Here is a 27,977-nt window from a genome sequence, read left to right as displayed (position 1 = left end):
CTAGTTATAGCTACACCGCTGCGACCCGAGCACCCCCCCGTAGTGCCAGCCCCAGTCCCCGTCCCTCGGAGTGGGGCGGGAAGCGCGGGGCCGGAGAGCCGAGGGACGGGGACCTGCTCCCGGGTGAGCACGGCACGGGGCGGGAGGGCCGGGGCGGCGGGGGGGGCGGCTTCCTCCCGGCTGCACGGCACCGGGGTTAACGGGCTGGTGCCACCCTGCCCGCCTTGTCAGCGATTTAAGTCAGGAAAAGCTTCATCGTCGTGTGTGTGTGTATATAAACACATAAAAGCTGTTAATTTTGTCAATTTTAAGTATGAATTGATATATTAACATAATTCATATATAAGTTTAGATAGTATATGTTATATATAAAGAAAATAAAATATATACAGAATATTATTTCAATTTTTAAACAAGAACTTTTGTTTTTCAGAAAGGAGGGTCCCAGGGGTGCCCACGTGTGCCTGGGGTGCCCTCGGGCCCAGTCCGTGCCCGGGGAAGGGAGGGGGGGGCGGGCGGCAGGAGGGGGCGGGGGCCGGGGCCGGGGCCGGGGCCGGGGCCGGAGCCGGGCCGGGCGGGGCGGGGAGGGGCGGGAGGCGGCAGCAGCCGCCCGGGGCTTTGGCCGCTCGCTCTCTCGGCGCTGCGATGGCTCCGCTCCGCTCCGGCCCGGCCTGGTGGCGCCTCCTCTCCCTGGCCGTGCTCGGCCCCGTCCTCTGCGGCCGGCCGGGGCGGGCTGAGCCGGAGTCGGGCCCGGACGCGGCGCCGGCGGCGGACCCGGACCCTCACGGGCGGCACCTCTACAGCGCGGAGATGCTGCGGCACGGCGCCGCCGCCGCCCCCCACTTCGTCATGTTCTTCGCCCCGTGGTGGGTATCCGGAGCGGCGGAGCACGGCCCGGCCCGGCGCGGTGCGGCGCCCTCCTGCCCGCCTCTTCCCCCGTTGACGTGGCGGCGGGAGGCGGCCGGGCCGGGCCGGCGGCCGGGGAGGCCTCGGGGTCGCGCCGCCCTGAGCCCCAACGGCCGGGGCCGGGCCGGGCGCCTTCCCCGGGCGCGGCGCGGGGGGGGACACGCGTGAAATGGCAGCCGGGGGCTGCGGAGCGCCGGGCCGGGCCGGGGGAGCCGGAGCCTCGCGTGTGCCTGGCCCGGGCCTCCGCCGCCGTGCTGGCCGCGTCGGGGGCTTCAGCCGGCCCGGGCCGGCCCGCGGTGGCCGCCCCCTTCCCCGAGGGCCCGCGGCAGCGGCACCCGAAGCGGCCCCGTGGCGTGGGCACCCAGCGGGCGAAGTCGATCCGCCGGGCGGTGGGGAGACAAGCCGGGGCAGCCCCGGTCCCCGGCGGCTCTCCGGTTCCTCCCCGGGTTCCCGTCGTTCCTCAGAGAGACCGAGAGTCGCGTGTGGCCCCAGCCTGTGGCAGTGGTTGCAGTTTGGCGGCCGTCACATGCCCCGTGTCCCCCAGTCTCACAAATACTTTCACTGCAGAAGTCACATTCGCTTTGCAATCATGAAACATAAAGATAATTTTGCAGTGAAAGCAGTATAACGGCCGTGCCGTGTCCCCGAGGCTGCAGGTAGCTGTAGCAGAGCTGGAGAGTGCTCAGATTTGCAAGAGACCTGCTGTGCTATTGTCCTGGACCGGTGCATTTGACACAAGAAGGGTTGAGAAGAGTGGGAGAACAGGGCTGTGCTGGATGTTAGAGCTGTCAAGAGGGCAGTACTTCTCATCTCTGGGCCTTTCTAGTGGTTGTTCGTATTCTCCTCTTCCCTTCGTCTCTTCCTCCACCCTTTTTTATCTGACTTAGAGATACCCAGTAGACGTCATTGGGAGTTTTGTTCTTAGGGTTGCTTGTTTGGGTTTTTTTGTTTTTCTCAAAGTTTTCTTAAATTTAAGTAAAATAAAGTTAAGGGAACAATGTGCAAAAGTTATGTTTTGATCCTAAAGGTATCCGTTGGCACACGGTGCCATTTAGGCATACGTGAGTCATGACGCTCTTTGAAATCAACAGCAGCAAAGGATTTCCTTTCAAAACTGAGGAACTACTACTTTTTTTGTTAGTAACATCAACTTGTTTATGCAATACGAAAATGTTAAGCAAAAGCTTGTAAGAGCAGATGCCTTCCTTTGTTCTCTGAAGATCACAAAAGTGGAGGACGCCTGACTTGCTGGTGAAGGGCCTTTGCCTGAGAGTGCTGTAAGGCCTAAGGAATGCCTGTGCAGAGCAAGAGTGCTTCTGCTCTGTTCTGTTTTCAGGTGATAATACCTGTGTCTGTTCAAGCTTTGACTGACTGTTTCACAGGCATCCCTAAAACCAGATGAGCTTTTATCTTGGCACAGTGTTTGTAGGAGACCCTGTGCCAAATGGGCTCTTGCAGAGTCCGGTGTATGTTGCACATCCTCAGCACGCATCAAAGAGCACTGGCCTTGCAAACTTGGACCATGCTGTGCCCTTGGGAGGGCTGAGGATCTCTGCCCAACTTGAGCGTGAGGGAGCGGCGTCATTTCCCAGACTTGTTGCGGGTTCTCGAGATGTTCTTCTTGCCTCCTTCAAATCTCTGGGTCTCAGCTTCAGGATCCTTGGCCTGGACTTCTGGCTCCTGACAGGCAGCAACAGGGCCAGGTTCCGGGTCCAAAGGGAAGAGAAGGACAAAAGGAACATCCAGGTGCTTGAGATGCTTATGTATACCAGTTGTTTTACTGTCAGTGGGATCAGATGGCAACCTGACAGTCCAGGAGTCTATATTAGAGCCTCTTGCCCTATTGATGTTAATGTGCTAATCTCCTGATGCTTCTCTCAAAGGCATGCGTTTTGGCACTGCTCCTTGTAGTTATAATGGAGAAGCCTAGCAAACAACCCAATGTTCAGCTGGGATCATCTTTCAGATTGCTATGGATGCTGCTGATGTTACATCATCAATGCTAGCAGTAAGAGTTGGGTTAGAGCCAACACAACTCTTCTTTTCCAGATTCTTGAAACAAATGTTGCTAGGGCCTCACTTCCAGACAGCAGCGGTACACATGAGGTTTTACATTTGTTTCAAATGTTGTGGGCTACTCCAAAAAGAGAGCATTCCAAGTCATTTGCCATCAGATGTCTCAGTTTTTCAATGATCAGGGTGTCCTCCTTGGTAGCTACACTTTGCAAGGGACAGAAGCATGAGCAGGTTACTCTCTCAATGGCACTAGATATTCTTAAGATGTTGGCGCTGCTAGTTGTGTGTCTACAGAGGAACAAGGTTCCCCTGGTGCTTTAGTTGGAAGGAATCTCACATAACTGGTTTCATTGCATTATTTTGACCATTACAGATCTTTTCAATGTATGTGGTCTCTTGGTAAACCTCTGGATGTCCGCTGAACTGAAGCAGACTTGATTACCAGAGTTTGTTGCTGTTGAACTGAACTCTGTTGAGTGGATTTTACCTTAGCTGGATTCCTTTGTCCAGAGCGAGACTGGTCATGTGCTGCTTGTGCCATTATACCTGTCTATCCCTGGGTCTACCAGCTTTTTTAACTGGATAGTGATTTGTGCTGTGTCTTGCTGTGGCGCTGCCCTTGTTAGCTGCAGAGCTCAAGCTCCACTGGTGGCCTCCAGAAGTGTCTGTGTTTCTTGCTGACTGCAGAGGGCCTATCAGTACCTGTAGTTTTGACATATATGGCCCTTATGTACCTTTACATTCCTTCTTGTCATGGCCCAGCAAGTCTGCCATCCAGTTTTGTAGATGAGAAGCGCTGATACCGTGGCAGGAGCACTGACCTGTCAGTGTGAGGTAGAGCAGCCTTGTACACTATAGATAACTGCCACAGCAAAATAACCTCCAGGCACGAGCACTGGCGGCACATGGCTGCTCAAGAGTTAAAATGGGCAACCTGTCTGCAAACTCTTAGAAATAACGTCCTTTCATACATACCTCCTGACCTTAGTGGTGTACAAGAAGCAGGGTTTTGTTTGTTTTTTTTCAGAAAGGTGGATCTTTCCTACAGTCTTGTTGGTTTCTTTTGGATCTTCGTTTACATTTGTAAACAGAGATTATGGATGCTGCACCTTTCTAGCCCATGTAGGGAGGGAAGAGCAGGACTCCTCATTGATGCCCAGGTCTCCACTGTCCTCAGTGGTGGAACTGGCTGATCCTCCAGCCCCACTGATGTAATGTAAAGTGGGAGCAATGGAAGACTACAGGTACATGGGGCTAAGGGAGACATGTGATATTCCATGGCCTTGCTTTCTTTATTTTTGACTTCTATATATTCTGCAGCTCACATTATGAATTTCAGAAAAGTGTTCTGGGGACTGTCTTGTCATATATTTCCTTCTGTGTAACACTGATTTATTTTTTTTGAAAACCGGGAATGACTAACTGGTTGATTACTGATTCAGTATGAGCATTTTTCCTGCTTTATTTTAAATTTTAGCTCATAATCTGAAGAACGAAGGGAAAGGGGAACTTGGTGTATAGCAGAGATCACGGTGTTAAATGTGAATAAGGCAGCTCTGTTCTGTACTTAAAAAACAGAGGGTTAATTACTTGCGATTGCCTTACCTAGTTTTCCATGCTCTGTTCTTTAACACCCATCAGTATTCATTTGGTGTTTAAAATCCCTGCAACTGCTCGGGGAAGGGACCAGGGAATTCAAAATCCTCCTCTTAATTCAAGCTGCATGAAAGAGTTGACTACTGAGGGACTTCAGTGTGAAATTAAATATTTAAGGAATATTTAATTTTGGTAATAACACATTGTATCCCTTCACCATGACAATTCAGAATAAGATCACATGGCATGTCATATTCCCCCACATAGTGGGACTGTGTGTGACCCACTGCACCCGACTGTAACAGGACCTTATTAAGGTCAGAAGACATTATTTATGTTAAAGTAAATCTCAGGGTTATTTTTTTTTTTGCCTTAATGATATTAGGATACCCAGAAAGGTGTGAATCCATGCAGCTTTTCTACAAGTGGACTCCAAACCAGTTGTATAAGTGAAACTGTTTGAAATGGGAGCAACTTCCTCCAAAGTCCTAATGGTGGTTTAATTGTTACTTGCAAAGTAGAGTGTCTAGGTCATGCCAAGGGCAATAACAGCTTTCATACTGTCAGGTTGAGAATGTTTTCTGTTAATCCAATTATGTATTTTTAGATGTCTTGGAGGGTTGGCAAAAACAGCCATTAAAGAGAAATGAAAATCCCTTCCTTAAAATTTTTCATCATAGTTACAGGAATAGGATATTGCTATAGACTTGAAAGACTAGGAAAACAGTGAGAAGAATAATAGCCATTTTCTGCTTCTGGGAAGCTGCTGTTATAGCAACTGTATGAGGCCAGTTTTCTGTGTATATGCAGATATAGTTAGTTGATGGTGTGCTGCTGGGGCAAAGCACAGTATGGGAGGATTTTGAGAAACCCTGTTCAGAAATGAGTCCTGATGTGTTTCATGACTTGCAAGTTACAATTCCTGTGACATACACAAGCACAAGTGGCCTTACAAAAAGGCTAGAAACTGTTATCTTCTTACCTGCTGCTAAAATATACAGTATTTTGAAATGTTAGAGTGGAAAGAAAGCTAGACAGCCTTGCAGGATTTTTCTAGAAAGCTGGAAGACTGAGAGTGCTTTTCTTAATAGCCTCACTAAGTTCAGGGGTGTTCAGTAGGCTTTGTAATGTAAAAGGGTAGTAGCAAGCAGTTCTCATCTCTTGATGATTTTTATGTGAGATGTTTGCAGTGTCCTACAATTCTTAATAGTATTCACTGTTGCTTAGTGTAACAGTGCTCGAGTATGGAAGATTTTTGACTTAACTATTTTTAAATTTATGAAAATCTCTGACCATTCTGCGTATGACTTTTCCATAGATTCGTTCCCCTCTAAACATGAGCAACTATTAAGCAAATATCTTGTTCCTTCTCTCTCTTGCAGGTGTGGACACTGTCAGCGTCTCCAGCCAACTTGGAACGATTTGGGAGATAAATACAACAACATGGAAAACGCACAGGTCTATGTTGTTAAAGTGGATTGTACTACAGATACTCCACTGTGCTCTGAATTTGGCGTCCGAGGATACCCTACGTAAGTATAAAAGGATGTCTGCTCCTGTTTCTTTCTTTTTTAGTTTTCCATGATCCTCTGCCAATTTGTTGAAGCTAACTTCTAAGCTATATTTTTTCGGTAGGTTTCTTTGTAGCCCTTTGAATCTCAATATGTTCATTTTAAGCCTTTTTATCATGTTGCCAAGTATCATGTGATACATACTACTCTTACTATTTTTTTTTTTTTTAAAGAAACTGGCTTATGCTTGGAAGATGTCTGTGTTTAAATGAAGTCCAGAATTGTCCTTTTCTCTGAGAGTATCTCTTTCTCAAGCAACAGTACATTATACAGCCATGATATGCGTGATAGAGCTGGTCTCTGGTAACGATGCTTTTAAAAATAACTTGTCACATGTTTGTCAGTACACTGCACCATTCATAATTAATGTATAGGTGATCTCTTAAATTTTTGAATGAACTTGGTCCTCATGAAATGAAAATAATATCACTTCGCACAGCAGTGGTGATGTACAGAACTTCAGATTCATTTGGAGTTTAAGGTTGTTAAATTTAGTATGCCTTACTAATTCAGCTTTGACAGATACTCTAGATCATGTTCCGCCTATGAGGTCAGCCTGGATAGTGCTTTTGGGTTAGACACACGTGCTCCCTTTTTAGATGCCAAAAAGGAGCAAAGGGATTTTTTTCACTTGTGTCGTCTTTCAAGCTTCTTGCAAAAATGGATGGGATCATTTCAACTGCTTTACTGATTACTCATCTTAGTGGGGATAAGTGGAGAATGTAATCATCTGTACCCCTTTCACAGCCTGTATTTTTCAGTTTCCTTCCCTTTGCTCGCTTTGTCTAGCGTTACTGTGGACCCCAGCAACAGCCTGAACTTGACATATGCTCCTGGCTGCACCCACTTTGACACAGATGACTGGGACTGAGTAGAAGTTGAGAGTTATAAATAGTAAAGTCCTTGTTGAAATAGCAATTGTCCTTAAGGGCAGTTTGTGGCTTAGTTCCCCTAGAAATACCAAGAGACAATGAATATTACAACTGTGTTTTAATAGCCCCAAAAGTGAGCATTGATTGTCTTTGCGTATATGAGTAGATTACATTGTGGTGCTGTTCCTTGTAAAATAGAAAGAGTGGCAGAGGTTTTGAATAAGGAAAACATGAATGGATGCGTAATTGCTTCCCCTGCCTCCCCTTTAAGGTCGTTGAATACCTAGGAATAGTTAGTGCTCGCTTTCATCTACTTGAAAAGTATAAATGATAAGGCAGTCATCTCCTAGTTATAGAAATGTAGAGATAAAGGGGAATTCATGATATCAATTCTCTTCCTGTCTGAGTCAGTTTTTAACTAGCCTGTTTTTAAAAACCTCCAGCAAGGGAAATTTCGCCGCTTCCTCAGGCACAGAGCGATTGTCGCAAGTCCAGGATGTGCTGGTCCCTGCGCTGCTTTTCCAAACACCTGTCAAAGGAAAGGCTGCATCCCCTTTCCATCCCCCTGAGAGTAACGCTGGCTGAGCAGGTCCCTGCGCTCCTTAGTACTGTTGTCTCAGGATTATTTGGTGCTGCAAAATGCTCTCTCAACTGAACTAGAGAAAACTTACCCTCATTTGAAGAAAATAAAGGTGCAGATGGCTCTTTAAACTGATACCTTCTCTTTTTTTCTTGTTGTTACTCTTCAAAAGTTTTACCATGAGGTGCATTTTTGGTGTTCTTCTGTTTCTTTGTTGTTATTTTCTTCTTATTACAAAGTTGCTGGGTTTTTTCGCTCAGAAAAATGTTGACTTTCTATTATCACAAGGAACATTCAAGAATATCTTAAATAGAAAAGACAGTGGGAGCTCCCATGTCTTTTGAATGTATTTGCATTATGTGGTTTTTCAACACTTTCATATGTTCTTTTTTTCCAACTGTGGAGCAAGAAGAGAGAGAAAAATGTTTAAAGAAAAAGAAAAGGAAGTACAAACTGACAGCTTGGCAAGGGAAACTGAGGGCTAGGTGACAGTAGTATCTGAAACTACGATTTGCTTTAAAAAGATAAGACTAGGTCAGATGTTGATATTTCCTCTTTGCCAAATATATTTCCAATTTTAATTTAAATATTTAATAGTAGAAACTTTAGGTAGTTTATGGAAAAGTTTTGATAGCAATTATTAGATGTTATAATCATGAAGTCTGGAATCCCTACAAGCAGTCAGTTATCTCCTTGTCCTATTGACTTGTTTCAGCATGTTTTTAATCAGTTTAATACCACGTGAAAAGTCCTACATTCCAAGAGCAGTCAGGGAATGAAATGTGAGAAAGAAATTCCTGGGAAAATAAGCATTGGATTTTTTTCCTTTGATGATGGAGGGAAGCGAGCAAAACCAAATTGATGCTTTTTGACAAACTGTAGGATTCATAGGCATAATGAATGACTTACCTTAGAACTGAATGCTGTGATGTTTTATTTGCTCTTATTGATCAAAGCAATATTAGGCTATGTTAATTTTTAACATGATATTTCTTTTTGCTATTTTTAAAATCTCCTTTAAAAGCTTACATGGGAATGAAGTGTCCTAAGTTCTAGCCATGACCCTTTAAGTTGAGGGAGATGCCTGATGCTGATGTTAATAGTCAAGAACGCTGTTAATGCAGCCTCAGCTGCATTGCTGTGGATTGGCAAAGCATGTTAGCTTTCCGAGGATGCTTCCTGTGTGAAAATTTTTGCCTCACTCTTTTCTACTTTTTGATCCTTTAGCCTAAAGCTTCTTAAACCAGGACAAGAACCTCTGAAATACCAAGGCCCTAGGGACTTCCAGGCACTGGAAAACTGGATGTTGGAGAAATTAAATGAGGAGCCATCTGTAAGTGAAAAGGAAATATTCCCTCCTGCAGACTTGCTTTTGTATCATTTCTATAGGTTAGGTTTCATTTTCCAGGAGGAGATCTGCTCCTGAGAATAAAGGTCGGGTGGCAGTAACAATACGGAACAGCTTCCACATAAGTCAGAATGTTAATTAAAGCTGTCAGCCCATGACCTGCCCTTTGTTTCCTGTATTTAAAACTACAGTACATAATGCAGTTTTTAATGTTTAGCATTTTGACATTCTAACATACAATTCTTAGTGTCAATTCAGTTGACACCTGTAGGCTGTAATGTTTCTAGAAAAAGAAAAGCAATTTAGCTATAATATGTTATAAATTGCATTAGTGTTGAGCTTAATTACCTCTTAAAACATGGATGCCATCTTTAGCTCAGTTACTATCTGATAGTGTTATAGCCTAAAGAAAGGGTTTAAAATAATCAGTTAGGTAAGTTAAGCTAATACCATCACTATGAAAACCCTTGAGTTTAGGGGTAGCATGCACATATAGTAGTCAAGCCTTGCATAAAATTAGATTTGTGATTGCTGTTTCTAATCGAGATAAAGCTTTAGTGATTGCTGAACCACAGTTAGAACGTGTTTATGTTTAAGCAAACATGGTATTTTTAATAATTAAATGCTAAACTATTTTAAGAAATGTACTTTGAGGTCTTTAAAAAATTCTTTCCAGCTCTGACCTTAGTATCTAGAAAGTAGCTGCTTGCTTTTGCTGAAGTGCCAGTGGGGTTGCTGCAAGTTATAGCTATAAAGTGTTTGCTCTTTTCCTACTGTTGTTGCCCTCATGGAGCTATTAGGTCCCTCTTTCCTGCTTTAGGGGAGCAGAAAATAGCTTTTTCACTAGCTATTTTTAAATAGCCCAAAGACCACTGAAACTCGTGTGATGGCAGATGTGACTGATGCGTGATGCTATGGAGGAACTGTTATGTAATCTAAGTGTGTTGATATATATGGTGATGTGATGAATACCATAACAGTTACTGTGCTCTGTGACAATAGTACACAGCACGGTGGAATACTCTGTTATTCCCGTGACTGATACCTCTTTTCTGTGTGGTAGTCTTTTTCACATTTGGCTTTCAAGTAGTTGTTTGTTTGGAAACATTAGATACCTGAATCAAGCTAAGTAAGGACATTGCTTTAGGAATTTAAAATTTCAGAGTACAGGATTTATAACACTACTACAGAATGGTGTGATACAGGAATCAAGTATTGTGTATTTACTGTACAAGACAAATAAAAGTTAATTTTTCTCATGAATAGGATCCAGAATCTGATGTGGAACCACCAAAAGCTCCTGAACCTAAGCAGGGAATGTATGAGCTGTCAGCAGACAATTTTAAGATGCACATAGCAGAAGGTAACTGTTTTTTTCATAAGTAAGAGATATTTGCTTAGAGACATCAGTAGTGGGGGGTCTGCAACAGAAGTGTTAGTTTTCAAGGTACCTCCCTCCCAGTTTCATTTTCCGGTAACACCTGGTGAAAGAGGATGAAACTACAGACTGTGTAAAAAATGCAGTAGTTTAATTACCTATGGCACACCGTAAGAAAGTTTAAGAATGGCACTCCACTCAGAAAGCAGTAAAACTAAAGCCCCTAATCAAGTAGAAAAAGCTAGTGGGGCTTGCTCAACCAAACTGCCTCTTTCCCGGAGTTCCTTGCTCAGTCACAGCCTTACAACTCACTGTATGTTTTTGCAAGTCCTGTTTCCTCTTTCCCTAGGTGCTGACTTGTTCTGACTTCCAGGCTCCTGTTCCTCCTGCTTCCTCCTTACAGCCCCCATCCCACTCCAGTCTGGCCCGTTATTTGATATTGTTTTGCTTCCTTCCTCCAGAATTTAATGTGGGCAAAACACTTCACCTGTTTGTCCATTTTTAAAAATACTTTGTCTGGAAGCTTTAAAATTAATGCCAGGAGTGACACCTAACGTGGGAAATTTTACCCCCTACATGGTGGGGTTTTTTTAGAGAATGAGCAAAATCTTGTAATACAGACTTTGGGCTGCCTTAAGAACAGATGATCCTACCATCTCTATCTGTTTTCCTAAAAAACAAAGGCTGGACTAAATTAACTGTCTGTGCCCATGTGATACCACCAGCGAGGTAGATACTAGAGCTTCTTAAAGTAACCATTAACTGATCAGAAATATTTTCAAGTGTAAAAGAGCATTTTGTGCAGCTAACAAAATTTCTCAGCCTGTGTGGCTTAGCACAGAATTACATCAAAATTCTTCATGGATTCTTCTCTAAGCCATCAGGGAGATGCTAAGCATTAAAAAACTTCACAGTCTGAGAAGATAAGTTAATTTTAGTGTATGAGTAAATGTTTTAATATTTTTATTGTAATATTTTTATTATGTATCCATTGGCATTCATAGAGGAGACATTCTCATGGTGGTATTCGATGGTTGAGCAGGTTTATGATCATCTGTAAAGCTGTTGCCCTCTTTTGACTTCAGTTACAAGAAATTCAGTGCTTAAATTCAGCAGGAGGTTTAGCAGTTCCAGCTGGAAGGTTGACTTTTGTTCTTAAAAAGTCTCCCTTTACTTTTTTGGTCCTCTAGGGCAAAAAGAATTTTCATTTTTTTTCTATCAGGGAGGAGAGTATATCAGAGTATGTGGTATAGAATAGCTGATTTTGACTAGATGTTCTTATTCTTTCATGAGAAATTTCAGTTTGCAGTTTACTTGACCAAAGCAAAGCATGTCAAATCAGTTTGAAAGTCTTCCATGTGCAGACCAGGCAACTTAGAGTACATCACTACTCCAGTTTGTATTTCTTCGTTATTTTGTGATGTCTTTCCTCTGACCTCCTTTTATGAACAAGCCCTCAAACGAGAAATGAATTCTAGTAATATCAGCCCCAAAGCAGTCTTCAAAGGATTATGAATAATTCTGTTTAAAAGAGCTTTTCTCCAGTTGCATTTCCCTCAAATTAATTTGATTTTTTTTCCTTGTTTTAAGTTCATTTTTATTTCGTATTAACAGAGCCTTGCCTTGATGTGTGCAAAAGCATGCAGCATCTTGAATTAATAGTAATTTAATTGAAGAAAATTACATATTCTGATAATCTGCAAATAAGATTATACTTTTAAACTAAACATTAGTAGGAGATAGTACAGAGACTCTCCTCTATAAAACACAGCAAAAATCTAAGGGCAGCGATTTCTGTATAGTCAGCATGAAAATATAAAGAGCAAGGCAGAAGAAGGAGAATGGAAAACTGAACAAAATTATTTAGGTAGTTCATGGACTTAATGCAGTGGTGTTTCCTAAGAAATGTTTAAGTTGAAGTCTTAATACTTACTTTCATTTATGCTGTTGTAAATACATGTTCTTTGGTGGTTCTTTCTGTTCTGTAATAGGGCAAGTGATTGACATTGTAGAATTAGACATTGTAGCAAATGGATAGGTTAAAAATACCAGTTTTAATATCGGATTTGTTGGCTTGAGTTTGTGAAACTGTTGGATTTTCAGGGAAATTGGCAACACTGTGGGACTGCACACAGTATTGAAAACCTAATTGCTGAAGTGTTCTGTCCTGGCCTTTGATTCGCAGCGTTTCCTATCTTTAACTCAGGAAATACCGCGATAAATTTGTGGTCTGAGATTAGTACCTACTCTAATTGCAGCCAAATTCATTCCAAATGAGTTAAATCTTTTTCTTTTCTTTTTTTCTTTGACTTAAAAGGTAATCACTTTATCAAATTCTTTGCCCCTTGGTGTGGTCATTGCAAGGCTTTGGCCCCAACCTGGGAACAGCTGGCTCAAGCCTTTGAGCATTCGGAAGCTGTCAAGATTGGCAAGGTAGGTGAAGTGCTCTTAGTCTGAAAATGTGTTTTGTGTGAATTAATGTTTCAGCCAAGTATCATGCTTTTTGTGCTGTGATTTGCAAATAATAGTTTTGTCACCTGTTAAATCCTTTTGTAGTCATAATGTCTATGTTAATTTTGGAATTCTTTTTTTTTCTCGCATATCCACAGTTGACAGTACACCCTCATTTTAAGAAAGGACTTGTTTAAAACACAGCTAGCTCCCTGTGTTTCAGAGAGAGATGGGAATAAGTCTAATACTTCAGATGCAGGGAATAATATTTTAAGATTTGTTTTTTATTATGCTTCCCCTTTGTCAGAACCTGATAGACTTCAGTATTTATTTTGAGTGGGAATGTGACTTCTAATTTGCTCTTTAGAGCATTGGATTCCTTAGCAAGCTTTAGACCTGCAGGGCTCCTTATGATGAATTATTTCTTGGCTGGTTTCCTTTTTTCCTCTTTACCCCCATAGAACTTTCTGAAGGTTTCAGGCAGTCCTCCACGTTAAAAATTGATATCTTGTCCTGCTTTACTGTTTCCCTTAGGGTTGATAACCAGGTTCTGTGGTGTATTTACTATGGGAGCTTGTTACTTGTACAGGGAGTGACTCCTGTGCAGAGGTATGGAGCTGGTCTGGCAACTGCAGTTAGTGGCTTTATTTGCTGACCCATACCTCGGTCCAGGTGGCTCCTGATGTGAATCCCTCTGTATTTGCCAATGGTGGAAAACTGGCTGGGCTCGACTTCCATGTCCTTAAGCTTTCAGAGTGGTTCCACTGATCTGAAAGACTGCAAAGTTAGCAGTGTTGTCAGCCCTGCAGAGGGACAAAATCCCAGCTATCTCTCCTGCCTCTGCCCTCATAGCACTTTCAGCTGTTACTAGGGATGATGAGCTTGGCTGCTTTTTTTAAAAAAAATATTTTTAATGCTTTCAAAAATCTGCTAATTCAGATACACTGCAGATGTACAGAGCAGGTCAACACAGTTGAACTTCAGAGAAGACATATATATATATATTTATAAATATAAAATTATGAGACCTAGTGGATATAAAATTAGATTCCCTCTGAGAATAAAATATCAGAGGCTATTGCTCCTTTTATGCTGTCTGTACCAAATGTTGCGTTTGCTGATCTACTTTTTGAGAACCCTGCTTGCTGTCTGATAAAAGTATCTTCTTGAAGTTATCATTCTCTGATACCCAGAGAAAAATAAACAATAAATTTCCGAAACATGCTTTATTCATTCATCTGTCTTGTTCATGTTTACTATAACTGATAATTGCTATTTAACAAAGTCACTAAGATTTGTCCCGATGCCTAGTCAATTTTGTGTAACTGTTTACCTTGTGAAACTATTTGAGAAGTGTCTTGGCTAAGATTCTAAGTCTATAAGTAAACAGGAAACACAACTGTTTCTAAGAAGGTTGAACCATGACCTTCATGTAATCTGGGGGAATAGTGTTTTAACAGCAATGATACCTACTGCAGGATGCTGTTTAATCTTTAGAATTGATCTTCAGTGGTCTGGAGCAAAGTGTTTCTAATGTAAAATTCAAAATCCAAGTGCTGTGTCGAGCAAAGGCTCCAATGCTTAAGTGATCTTTTTTTTTTCTTCCTCAAAAAAGATTATAAACCGGTAACTTTACAAATTGGTTTATGACATTAGAATTGAAAGTTGCTATGTACTTGGAACTTCCTTTGGAGTAAAATTAACTTGCTAGCTCTCGACATGTCTTCTGAAGTCTTTAAAGAGTAGTCTTTTAAAAAAAGGATGAGCCAATCACTTGTGTCTTCACTTTAAAGCTCTCTCACGTTAGCGTTTTGTGTCTTACTGTCCATGCAGTGGTTTTATTCACTGAGAATACCAAGTACTTTTTAACTGGAATATTTAATTATGTCTTTATTGTTCTTTGTAGCTGTTACTACTTCCTTCTATCTGTACCTTCCTCCCCGATACCTCCTAAAAAAAAATCACACTCGCACAGAGCCTTCTAATTGTACAACCAAACCACTGTTTGGAAGGCAGACATAATCATTCTTAAGATTGTACTTGGTACTGAGTCTTGCCAAGCCATGTATTGATCGTTCCTATATTTTTCTGAGATTTTACACATAAGGGAGGGTATGATGCTTGTTGTATATTTATTTTATGCACTGAATGGTTTATATTTTTTTTCAAAATGTAGGTTGACTGTACCCAGCATTACGAAATCTGCTCTGAAACCCAAGTTCGTGGCTATCCTACACTCCTCTGGTTTAGGAATGGTGAAAAGGTGAGTCTGCAAGCTCAGCAAAAGAGCAAACCATTTTTTTCTGAATACTTGGACTGTGCTTGCATCCTGGGAAAAAAAGATCAAGTGGACATATGTGAAAGTCTGCTTGAGAGAGCAGTTGGGTACTGCAAGAGCTATACTTCATCCACAGATGAAAGTAGAGTTTTTTTGCTCTTTGTACTCTGCAAATAGCTAGTATGATGTTCATAAATCTGTAAGCAGTATCTGCAATTACGCTACTGTTTAATTTATCTTAATCCCTTACCTCCTTTGGAACACAAAAACGTAGATGAAATAGAAATAATTAAAAAGTATGTAATTTTCACAGTGTGTGTCAGAAGGTTCTCATCTGAAAGAGGTCCCTATTTGCTGAGTGATAAGCGATGCAAATTTTCCTTCTTAGAAATCTGAACACTTCATATGACACTGAGCGAGAGTCCTGTGGGCCCAGCTGACATTTTTCCTTGTATCAATTCAAGGAATTAAAATATTCCAAAGTTGTGGGGAAGTAAAATATTTATAAATACCACGTACATTCACAGCAGCAAATAAACATATTATAAATAGTAGCGTTACTTATCATATGTTTCACACTTTCAAGATAAATTAAATGGATATTAAAAATAGGTCTGCAAGCGGAGAACCCAGGACTCCTCTTCCAGCTCTTACCCACTAAGTTTTTAAGGGCTTTGGGTTTTTGCCGCATTCATCTTGCATTCCTCTTTGAATATCTACAGTATCAGAGATAGAAGTTTTGCTACTCAGTCCAGTTTAGTGGCTGTTGCCTGTGGCAGTTTTCTGCCACTCTAAAGAGAAAGCGGCCATGAGTTCATACCAGTGCATGTGAGGTTTGGTATAAGCACCCCTATAAGATCAGACACTCCAGGGAATTTAAATGCAGCAGCACCTGGATTTTTGAATCCCAGCCTGATTCACACAGGAAATACACAGCCTTGTTACTGCTTGAGCAGCGGTGCCTAGCACATGTCAGAAGCAGAACTGGAAGCTGAGGGAGTGCTCAAGTCAAATGTGGTGGCATGTCCAAGGTTTGAGGTGTTTTCAGTTAATTAAACTTTTGTCTCTGTATGACATGAGCCTGAAGAACAGGGAGTGTTCTGCTGTTTCTCCAGAATGGTTTTCCACCTGCTTGATTTTATTTTTCAGATAGCTACAGATGGCAAGATACCTCGCCAGAACCATACTATCTTGATCTAGAAAAGTTAGCTGTGTTTTTTCTCGACAAGACAGATTTTTTTTTTGACCCTTAATAATTATTGAAGTTTGAGTTGCTCAGAGTTATTTGAATCAAGAATGTGATGAAAGAAAAAGTCAGATCACTGCTGTTGTATTTGGTAAAGCTGAATCTCAGCCATTAGCCTGAACAATGTATTTTTGTTGACATCAAAATGGCTTTTCTCCATTGGCAGTGTGGTATTCCTTGGTGGCATACTGCTACCAGAATTGCATGTTCCTTCGTGGGCTGATACAATATATTTTCAAAAAACACAAAACAACCCCAACAACTTTCCAATAATCTGACCCAGAAATTCCTGGAAATCCCTCTGGTTGTTATTAACTGTTCAGTAAGGGGGGGAGGAGGAGGAGAACTGCTTCAGCCATCCAGCCTTGTCCATAATAACATCATTGCCTTTGTCACAACTGAAGTCTGGCATCACACCATCCCTCTTGGTTAGATGCAGCAGAAACCCTGGGAGAAATGAATGGGCACAGACCCTGCCCTGCTGAAATGGGTATAAACAAGCAGGTACAGGCTTCTTGCATCACCTTAGATTAATTCCTTTGTGATTTAGACCCAGTGTGGGGAAAGTGGCTATATACAAGTAGCATTATCAATGACAAAAGAAGCAAAGTGTGTAGAAAGAGTTCCAAAGGTATAGGAAGGAGTTGAAGGTGTCTATTCTTACTTCCAACATATGGAAGATTATATGCTGTTTCTTGAAGGGTATTCCTCTTCTGTGAGAGGAGATACGTCTTGTAGCCCACACCTCATGGGACCAAAACTCAAGAATTCTATCCAAAATGTATATGTCATCTCTCTTTTGAACGGAGAATTTTTGCAGAGAGTGGTGAGGGCAGTCACACAAGAGCTAGTTTAGAGATGGCCAACAGTGGATTTGAGAGTAGAAACTGCTCAGGGTGCTCTGATTTCTTGTTCTCTATAGAGTTGTGAAAGTACCTGAGATATGAGGAAGCATCTAAGGCAAACTGTGGCTTCTCAAAGATCTAGCTGGTTGAGGGCTTTATGTGCAGGTTCAAAAATGTGACTTAACTTTTATGAGCGTGGTGCTGTTGGAAATGCCTGCCCCACAGCAGGCAGCTTGTCTCTTGCTCCCAGGTGAACTTGGGCGCCCAGAGAGCATTGCCTTACTGTTTGGGTTTTCTGAGGATGTGTGACAAGTGTGTGGGCCAGAGGAGCGACTGTGTAGTCAAGCAACATGCAAGTCGTCTTTCAGTCCTGTCAAAGCACTGGACAGAGAAACACAGACCACCACCAAACAGCGATGGGTATTTTACTGTTTCTTGCTTTAGGTTCCAAAAAATAAAACCTTGAAAAAGCTGATGAGGGTGCAAGATAAAGGTCAAAGTGGAAAAGTTTCTAAAATTTGCTTTTACATTTCTACAATACCTTTCATTTCAAGGAAATTTTAGTTTGTTCCCTTTTGGTACAGAAAAATCTATGGCAAATGCTAAGATGTGGGGTGAATGGAATGCCATGGAGAGGTTTAATGACTAGATAATCATATTTATTATGAATATACTTACACTTGGCAATCTTATGTTTTTCTGGTAAGTATTTATTTGCTAATTATTTATTTGCATATAAACACTTGCACGAACTATTTCGTAATTGTAGGGTGACCAGTACAAAGGGAAGAGGGATTTCGATTCTTTAAAAGAGTATGTGGATTCCCAACTGCAGAGCTCTGGGAAAGAGCCACCAGCAGATGAACCTGCCAAAGCCCCGCAGCCACCTGCAGAGCCCACTCGTGTTGAGGTAAGTGCTCGTGCACTATGCAGTGATATTAAAAGAGTTCAAACTGTTTCAGCAGCCTGAGTCTTCCATGGGTTTCTCTGATAGCTTGACAATTTCTAGATGTAAACTGTACCAAATACTTTCCGGGTTATTTTTTTAGTAATTAATGAGTGGAATCAGACCATAAATCCTAGTGATATTTTTACTAACCTGATGAATTGGAGAAGGAAAAAGAAAATCTGGCTCCTTCTTTATGGTTGCAAGAAGTTGTTTAGATAGAATGGCATGAACGTGGTCTTTTTTGATCTGTGGAACTGCTGGCACCTCAGTCTCTATGACAGCGTATTTCATTGCTATGGAGAGGAACGTTTCTTGCAAGATTCTCACTTGAACCCAGGAGGATGGCACACACTGCTAAGCCCCTAAAAAAAGCCAGGGTCCTACACTTACAGACTATCTGCAGAAACAACAAACAAGCAAAGATTATGAAGACTGATCTAAATGTGGCAAGGTAACAAGAAAACACCTTGGGTTTGGAGGCTTATGCTAATCCTGGTTGTAGGAGCTACAGGGGTTATGAATGTTGGCAGGAATAACTTTATCACCTTTCGTAGTTGTACTTCATGTCATTTAGTTTTCTGACTTTTTTAATCACTTCAGCATTTCATCTGCCATGTTTCTTGAGGTTGAATGTAAAATTGAGAAATTAAGGATGGTTTTCAAGCATACTTTTTCATGAAATGTGGAAAACATACTTCTGCCTAGAAAAGGGACAGTGATTTATGCTCCCTTGTGATATAGAATGAACTTAATTAAAAAGCATCAATATTATTAATATAAATATAGTTTATATGCAGATTCTCACAGGAGAGTATTACCTTTCCCGGTTGACTTTTCCAGCAGTATTACTCATCTTGCATAAAGTGGCTTACAAAAACATTATAGACAATATAGATTTGCAGTTTTCATACCCCTCAAATTATTTTTTTTTTTAAATTGACCTCATATTTGGAAGATCCTAACAAGCTGGTGTTAGTACAATGCAGAAAATAATTAGTTGTCTTTCTATTTTTATAGAAATAACACAAACCACATGTGATGCAAATTCCCAGTTAATGCCTTGCATGCACCAGCACACATACAAACAGGAAAAGATTGTGCAGGGATTTTTTTGCCAAATAATAGTAGACACAGTGTAGGACTCATCGTGTCTTTGCAACTTTACATTGCAGCTTTGGATGCTGCCATTTCTTGGTCACTCATCTTCAGACACCATGGTTCTGGTTTTGTTTTTATGAATTTTGAAACAAGGAGCTGGCCCATGTAGCCAGCAAACACTGACTGTATTTACCATCAGCAGCCCACAGCTGATACCACAGGCAGCAAAAGCAGTGAGTTCTGACTCCAAATTTGTGTCCCAGTGTTTAGCCCCTACATGGATTGCCCCATGTCTTACATGGGCCAAGTACTTGCCAGCCCTTTCTCAGAAGCTGTGCTTTTATGTCCGTGAGACTTCTCTCCTGCTAGACATGGCTAAAATTACTCAAAAATGATCCAGATGGATTAAGGTAGAGTGACCAGCAGATGCTCAGATTATGTGATTGCTTAAGATGTCTTTTCTTAAGAAGCCAACCTACAGTTGAGGTCTCTGATACTACAATTTTTTTGTGGTTATATAGTTCACATTGCTATTCTGATAGTTATCTACAGATCTTTAAAATTTGTTTTACTGTGTGGATCGTGGGGAAGATGTTATTTATGGGGTTTTCAGATCTGGTATCTTAGATTGTAAATGATGTTTGAAACATCTGTTTTAAATATCCATGTAGGAAATCCAGAATAGAAGAATACATATTTACTGCTCATTTTTTCTCCATTTAATTATTTAATATTTAGAAAGTATAATTTCTAATTTCTAAATAATTCTTTAGAGATAATAACACTTCAACTTAATGAAATAACTTAATTTCATGAACTAGCACTTATTTACAGAAATGTTTAAAAGTACTGGATAATTTGTCATTTCAAGTTTCTTTTTGACTTCTCTTCATAAAACTCTTACTGGGTTTAAAGTAGAATTGGTAATATTGTCAGTTGCACTCTTGTTCTTCTTTTGCTTTCATTTGAATTTGAAGCTTTTATAGGCATGAGATTTCTTTATTTTTAATCCCTCCCACCCTCAAGGGTCTTGCACAAAAAATGAAGTTTGTTACGGTTCTGTGCTCTCATATGAGACTGTCTGTAAGCAATGTGCTATCCTCCCATCACTCCCATGCCATTGCTCCTGATGTTATCAAGAGTAAAAATTCTTCCTGGCGTCCATACAAGCATGGTGTGGTGATGTCCTCTTGACAGGCAAATACGTGTTTCGGGTAGCAGTTTTTTCTGTGTATGCAACGCACGGATAGCAGAGGGAGAACAGCTGTCAAGACATTGCTAATATGCTTTAAATACCTCATTAAACTCTCAGATGGCCATGACGTGCTTTTAGCCAACTCCTCTCAGAGTTGTTCCTGAAACATTTGCATCACAGTGTATTAAAATGGTGATTTTTTTTTTTTTTTTCCCAGCAACTAAAAATTTGGATACAGGCAAATCCCCTGAAAATAGGGATGGTTTGTTTCTCCAATTATGGATGAGCTTCGGCGTGAAATGTGCACTTCTCTACATCTCTCTAGGGGAGGAAAGTAGCCGAGGGATAAAAGTGAGATGTGCTGCTGCTACTCTTGTTTATATTATCAATAATATTATCTTTTCCAGCTTGAGTTTCCCTTTCAGGTAGCTAAAAGCTCATTTGCCTGATGTTATATATTCAAAAAGTTTTGACTTTTTTTTTTTTTAAACAGGCTGCAGTGCTCCCTCTCTCTGAAAAAGACTTTGATGCAACCATTGCTAGGGGGATCACCTTTATTAAATTCTATGCTCCATGGTAAGAAGTTCGCACCTGTTGTTGTTCATGATTATTGCTGGTCTAAGCTGTCAATGCACTAGTTGCTGTAGGTCTTTTGAGTTGTGTGTAGTACTGCAGTCTGGATCTAAAACGTGAATTAACTGAAGAATGTGTGTGTTAGCAAGAGTTACAGCAAAAACACTCAATCTGTTTTAGCTTTCTTGGGATGCCTCTCTGTGGGAAGGCTGACAGAGAAGCTTTACTGTGTCAGCCTCTAGGTAATGCTGGGGAACAAAGAGTGAAGCCTTTGCAGGCTTAGCGTGCTTCCGTCCCTTGATTAGGGTAAGGTGGGGGGAGTGTATCACCAGTGCTGAGAAAGGAGAGCATGCTGGCCTTTGGGCCCTCTCCTGCCACAACCAGCCTCTCTTGGAAGCCTTATTTGAACACCTGGGAATTGTACAGACTGTAGAGCTATGGATAATTGGCTGCTACTCTTCAAATAACTGACAAAAAAAAATTTGCACAAGTGACAATTTTGAGATGTTCTTAAGAGCATATTCCATGGTATACATTCTTATAGTGACCCCAGGTAGAAATGTCCAGTGCAGATGGTGTAGGTGTAGACACCCAATGGAGAGCACTGGGCAGGAGGGAAAAGTAATGTCCTATTTGGCATCTGCCATTACTGGCATATCCAGCAGAGCCTGGGACCCAAGCTGCGTGAAGACTTCAGTATTACAAACTCGTAGAACAAGTATTTTCCCCCTTTTCTTACTATTCCCTTTCTGAGACAAGAAGAAAGTTTTATGTTTCTCTCTCTGGTTTATAGACTTCATCTTATTTGTGCCTGGCTTGAATTTTATGAAACTTGTATGCCATCTTTCTCATCCACTGCCCAGTCTCTTAGCCAATAAAAGGAAGCCTAGTGTAGCGGGAGAGATTAAAATTAAGCTGTATTTCACTGTATGAAAGATAACACATCTCTGATTTCATCACTAGCCATCCCATTAATGCAGTATATAAAATATAAAAGGATCTTTTGTTTGGGGTGGTAAAAGGTCACCATTACAAAGCAACACAGGCAAATGCAACCCATATTTAAATGTGCTCAGGCGTATCAAAATATTGCAGCTTAACTTTGACAGTAGGCATGAATGTGTCTCTTACTGTAGGCAAGAAGTACCAGGGAAAGTTTTGTTTTATGTAATCTCAATGATGCAGTCTTTTCCAGTGTTGTCACCCTTTTTACTGCAGTGTGGTTTGCTGCTTGAGAGCCACTTCTATGCTCTCTTATGTGTCTGAAAGATGTGCTTTTGGATGTGGGCAAGTATCTGCCACCAATACCCTGCCCGTACACACACATGCCCCTTCACTCCCTTTATCCTCTCTGTTCACTGAGCTTGCGTCTGTGCCTGTGCTGCTGCTACACCACCAGCAGAACTGGCTGGTAGATTCAGTTTACACCCGTGTGCAAATCAGCTTCTAGTCTGATTTCTGAACCCAGGGCTTGTTGGCATACGTAGGAGCTCATCTGACAAACTTTTTCTGGAAAAGTTTGAGATAAAGAAATGCTGCCTTTTTAATTAACTTTTTGTAATAATACTGCACTTTAACCGTCTCCTTATCTTGTGGATTCTAATGGGGTGCTGCTGGATCTCACAGATGATATGATCAGTGTTGGATGGCAGGCTGAGAAATGGTGGTTCAGGATGCAGAGAGGCAAGTTCTTCAACCAGTGTGTGCTCTCTGGCTGCAATATTCAGAAAGCCACCGTTGAGGAAAATACTTCCTATATTTATGTAGTTTTATCTCTGAAAGTCAAGCCTATGTATACAGTTGTAGTGCTCTGCATATAAATGACCTTTTTCTCTTCCAAGTGGATTAACTTATGTGGGGCTCAGCAAACACTATTATGTTGCTTGCTAGGTCGGTCTTTCAGTTAGTTTTGGATAAATATTAATGTTAACTTGCATAGTAAGCATAGAATCATCCTGTTCTAGTAGGTTTTGTGCATAATCAGAAATGCTTTTGTACTGTCACTGTGTATTAACAAGGTGGTTTAAGTACACACTGGCTTGCATTAAGAAAACTTCTGCTGAGACATCTTTCATTATTTTTGTAAATGCTGTGATCCAGCCTCAAGGCAATTACGGGGCTGTTTTAATAACCCAATTAAGGTGCAGCTGGGTTAGAATAGAATGAGCAATGCAGCTCTAAAGTCTAAAGTGCTTTGGGAATTCTTCTTGAAGGCAGTAAGAAGTTCAAAATACAAACAAAATTAATACTTCACGATAGTTCCTGCCATTTTACAGTATCATTTTCTCTCTTGACACTAGTGTTTCATTGTGTGTACTCTGTGGACTGCATTCTCACATTTCTGTAGAGACATAAGGGAATGAAACAGAAACAGGCTTTTTGGTCTTACTGATAATATAACTGGAATGATTCTCTATTTAATGCAAATCAGAATAGGGCTGGATTTTTTTTTTTTATTTATTTTTTTTTTTCCCATCTGCTAAGTGAAGCTTGTTGACTATCAAGCAATTCCACTGTGGATCCACCTGAAAGTACAGTGGTAGTGGTTAAACTTCACCTTCAGTGAAAAAGTGCCTTAAACTACTGGGGTGTTTCATAAAAACAGAATCTGTGTTGACAAATGCCTCTATTAAAACTGAGTTTCCAGCATTGGGCGATGCTACATTGGTCAAGGAGGCCATTAGGAACTGGAAGAAATTTAACAGGGAAATTAAAATCTCATTTAAATAATTAAACTCAGGCTATGTAGCTTTATAATAACTGGCATATGCTACCTGAAAACGTAATTTGTTCTACAGAATTCTGTGCCTTACTTAAAACGTGTTTGTTTCTAAGTGATCTTTTTTTTTTTTTTTTTTTCCCATTTAAATATTCTCTGTGCTCATCTTTATTTGGCTTCATATTCCTCTGTAGGGTAAAATGTTAATGCACTGACATCCAGAATACCATTCCAGCTGAGACTAACAAAGGCCAGAAACTGCTTCAGTGCTTAACTAGCTTACATAAAATCACTCATTTTCTTAGCTCATTTACTGACATAATAGTGCAAGGAAGCTGGAGGGCCAAATCATTAGGGGATAGGAAAGGCCACTACTTAAGCTTACAGCTATTGCAGCAAGACAGTAGAGATAAACTGGAAGGTATATCTGCTAAATAAATCTCTCTCTTTTGTTTCTAGGTGTGGTCACTGTAAGAACTTGGCTCCAACTTGGGAGAACCTTGCCAAAGAGCAATTTCCAGGTTTGACTGATGTCAAAATAGCAGAAGTAGACTGCACTGTGGAACGTAACGTCTGCAACAGATTTTCTGTAAGTGTGGAAGAGCTGAAATGAACGGGATAGTATTGTGTACCAAATGTTCGCGGCTCCAGCGTGCAGCCGAGCCGGCTGCTGCATTGCGGGTGCCTGGTGACCGTGCAGCTGTGTCCTCCGTTAGCCAAAAAAAAAGAGGTAGTTCAGAACAGCACCTGGTGACACTGTTTCTTCTGTGGACTGTTTGTTTGGGCTTGGCTATTCTCATTATTGCATAAAGCTGAAGAAGTCCCCAATTTAAGAAGCCTCCCTCGGTGAAAGCACCAAAGCAGTCTTGTGGTAGCCAACAGAAAGTGCTGTTTGTAGGAGAAAAAAGTCTTTTGGTGCTGGTAGGCAGACAACCAGAGACAGAGCTGGAGCTGCCATTCCAAGAGCATAGAGGAACATATATTATCCCATTCACTTACAAATGTTCAGAAATTGCAGGCTGGCATTGGAAGTTCTGGTGTGGTGTTTGAATTTGTAATTAATTTTTTTTTTTTAAATCCAAATGGCTTATTGTTTTAGAGGGATTTGGTGGCTTTTCAAGTCAGGTAAATACAAGTGAAGGATACCAGTGAGTTTGGACATTAGTAACAAGTTTATTTTTTGTGTGTGTGTCTTTTGAAGGTACGTGGTTATCCTACACTTCTGCTTTTTCGAGGTGGAAAGAAAGTCGGTGAACACAATGGAACAAGAGACCTTGAATCACTGCATAGCTTTGTCTTGCGTCAGGCAAGGGATGAATTGTGATAAAAGTCCAGATGCTCCGTCCCTGGCTGTCTTTGTACAGTAGCTGAGGGATTTCAATCATTGCTAATTTTCAAATAGTGTATGTGGGGGTGGGGGTGGGGATTGGGGCATTTTTTTTGTTTGTTTTTAGGAAATTGAATGTACTAAGCATTGGTATCTTCCCTGTGTGTGTGTGTGTTAAAGACATGCTACCCTGTGTGTGAAGGAAAACTAACAAGTAGTTACTGTGCAAATTGAGAATATTTTCAGCATTGGTAGTAGTTCTGCGTTCCCGCAATGAAGTGTAAATGGTTTCCTTTGAGACTAAAATACATTAAGAAAACCAACTTAAGGGCACCAGTAGAATATTTTTGTCTTCAGGTTAGATTTGGTTAAGAAATAATCCTTACAAACTGGCCACCATTACTAGAAAGGTAAAAGCTACAGCTGTGTTGAGTCACTTTTGCCTCTGCAACTGTACTTAAACCCTACTTGTCTTAATATAGCTGCTGGTTAAGAAATGGAAAGTCACGGGAGGCTGAAAACACACACACCTTTGGAAGATACCAGGCCACCATGAGCTGGTTGTTTCTTGTTCATCCTCTCAGCGTGGGAGGTCTAGCCATAATGAAAGTGATGGTACCGTAACATGTGCCTGAACATTACTGATGCCATAGTGTACATGTGTCAAGTAGATTTTTGTAGGCTGCTTCTGTCCAGCTCCAGAGGAGTAACTATGCTCTACTTCTATAGAGCCAAAGTGAATGGGCGCTGTTATAACTAACTGCTTCGTTAATACTGAATGATCAGTTAGTTAGACTTCAGAGCTGATGACATATGTTTCCTACCCTCTCCTGAATTCAGAGTTTGTGCTGGGCCGCTCCTTATTCAGAGTGCTTAGAGAACAACAAGTAGTACAATGTTTAATTTTTTTTTTTTTTTTTTTTTCCATTCAGCTGTTCTACAGTAGGGTAAAATAGTTCCCCACTCTTCTTGAGCCTTAACCTTTTTTCAAGCTGTAAGCGTTGCGAAGTTTGAATGCTAGGACCATGCACTCTGTGGTGCCTTGGATTATAATATGGGTCTGTTCTTTGGTGCGTAAGATGTTCCATGTTAGACATAATTGAAAGCCAAAGAATTTAGACTGCAGAGACTGTCACGATACAAAGACAAAGCAAACCAAGGACTGAATTCTGTCATCTCGTGTGCACAGAAACTCACGGAATGAGGATGGCTACAGGCTAATTTGACTGATCTGTCAAGATGCTGATTTTTGTCCATCATATGGAATAGGTTGTGTGGTTTTATTTAAAAAAAAAAAAAAAAAAAAAAAGCAAAACAGAAATGAACTTTTAAATCGGTGAATTATTTGTCCTGGTACTTCACTGTCTGTCCAGAACTTTTGATTCTGTTCAATCTGAAAATGTGTAAGGGTGAAAAAGCCACAGTGAAAGTTAAGTGTTGTACTGGCAGATGTATTAGATCAGTGTATATACTTCTGCCTTAAAGGAAGCCTTTATTATCATGTTTTTAACAACTTTCTAGTGAAGCACAATCTCATGAGTTTCTTGTATAAAATCAAAGTGGTACAATTGTTTACACTGAGATTTTTCTAAATAAAAACTTTTTAAAAAAGCAGTCTTTCTATAAATGATACAGCACAATGAATATACAGTGACAAGTGCAATAAATTATAGCTTGTATTTACAAGAAGCTTTTTAAATGCAAGAATTAGAGGTAAGTGCATTTAATACAAGTTTAATATTGATCAAAACAATTTGCTATTAGCTTCTGCTAGACAAACCACGGCTACACTGTGAATGTATCCTTTATACCAGTTTGTTAGTTGCGTGAGTTGAAGGGGAAGGGTTGGCCAAAGACTTGCATATGTTGTTGATATTCTGTCTTCCTGTAAATAAATTGTCCTGGTAGAGAATGAATGGCCCCTAAACTTCTACGTCTGAATTACAGCTGTAGAAGCGTCCCGACTTCCTTCCTGGGCAAGTGGTAGTAGATGAGGCAGCTCTGCATGGGGAGTGGAAGGAAGTTGCAGAAGAACAAGTGTATAAAGTTATATTGCTCAGTCAAACAGTGAACTGGAAAGACCAGCCAGGGTCTGAGGTCACTCTAGTGTTTCTAACACAGGGTGCAGCTGAGCCACCTTATGGTTGCAGGATCAGACTTAAACTGTGCTTGGAGCATAAAAGAACTGAAACATTTGCTTTGGCACAATTTAAGATGCTTACTGTCATGACAGATTTCAGGAGGAGACTAGCAGTCTAGGTGTAGTAACTGGTCCTTCTAGACAAAAGGCAATTTTCTAACCTTAGGAATTTTTTATTATCTTGTACAAGATGTATGCTCTAAGTCTGAAGTACTAACACCACTTTCTTTGCTCTAGCTTCCCTATCTCTCCCCTCGTCTTCCCCCAAACCTCACTTGTTTTGGGTGTTGGGTGCCCATCTGGTAAAACTGCAGCACACATCCAAGCAACTGCTAAGGCCAAGCTGCTACATGAGAACGTCCCAGCCAAGTAAAGCACGTGTGGGCATGTTGCTGCTTTGCACACCCTGGCTCTGCAGAGCTGAGCAGCCACCGTGGCATAGCGTCAGTCTGTAGGAGGTCCAGCGGTTTGGTTCGCTCCTGCCCCAGCGTGTGGTTCCCACACCCCTTCCTCCCGCAAGGCACATACATGGTGTTCTAAAAGGTGGTTCATCAATTATTTTTTTTCTCCAAGGTCAGGTAGTTCATGAAAGCGCGGAAGGTAGTATGGAAGTTCACGGTAGAATCACAGAGTCCATGTGAAGACTGTTTGTCAGTGACATCCACAAGCTCTTACTACCATATTCCGGTATTTCTTCAAGATTACATTAGAATTATCATCAAAATAAAGAACGGATATGGCATTTAGTTTGGTAGGTGCACAGCATGGTTTGGGAACATAATCAGGATTCATAAGATGAACCTGTTGCCAAAAAGAAAACACAACTGAGACAGTGGTAACTAACTCGTTTACAAATTCACCTATTGCTTTGGCATCCAGCTTTCTGGAG

The 27,977-nt window shown here is 41.1% G+C and overlaps 2 protein-coding genes across 2 annotated transcripts in view; one reads left to right on the top strand and one right to left on the bottom strand.

Annotated features, from left to right (window-relative positions):
- The first annotated feature begins 524 nt into the window (after positions 1-524).
- TXNDC5 (thioredoxin domain containing 5) lies at positions 525-26,562 on the top strand. Its single transcript, XM_074828080.1, has 10 exons — positions 525-866; positions 5,901-6,050; positions 8,769-8,874; positions 10,156-10,252; positions 12,585-12,700; positions 14,895-14,981; positions 17,857-17,997; positions 20,823-20,905; positions 24,081-24,210; positions 24,823-26,562. Exons 1-10 carry the CDS (start codon positions 646-648, stop codon positions 24,943-24,945), a joined length of 1,254 nt encoding a protein of 417 aa, XP_074684181.1. The 5' UTR covers positions 525-645; the 3' UTR covers positions 24,946-26,562.
- Positions 26,237-27,977, bottom strand: part of BMP6 (bone morphogenetic protein 6) — a 92,002-nt gene continuing 90,261 nt past the window's right edge. Inside the window, exon 7 of the mRNA XM_074828073.1 lies at positions 26,237-27,889. Within this exon, the coding sequence (XP_074684174.1) occupies positions 27,740-27,889 (150 nt within the window). The 3' untranslated portion in view covers positions 26,237-27,739. The remainder of the gene's footprint in view (positions 27,890-27,977) is intronic.

The sequence above is a fragment of the Strix aluco genome, chromosome 1 (assembly GCF_031877795.1).
Source record: "Strix aluco isolate bStrAlu1 chromosome 1, bStrAlu1.hap1, whole genome shotgun sequence".
Lineage (NCBI taxonomy): Eukaryota > Metazoa > Chordata > Aves > Strigiformes > Strigidae > Strix > Strix aluco.
The sequence above is the reverse complement of the archived record's forward strand: the minus strand, read 5'-3'. Positions and strand labels throughout refer to the sequence as shown.

What these genes read in the sequence shown, in the direction of transcription:
- TXNDC5 (XM_074828080.1), top strand. Translation starts at nt 646, where the DNA reads ATGGCTCCGCTCCGCTCCGGCCCGGCCTGGTGGCGCCTCCTCTCCCTG. An exon ending in TAAGATGCACATAGCAGAAG is followed by an intron (nt 10,253 to 12,584) that starts GTAACTGTTTTT and finishes TTGACTTAAAAG; the next exon opens with GTAATCACTTTATCAAATTC. An exon ending in GGTTTAGGAATGGTGAAAAG is followed by an intron (nt 14,982 to 17,856) that starts GTGAGTCTGCAA and finishes TCGTAATTGTAG; the next exon opens with GGTGACCAGTACAAAGGGAA.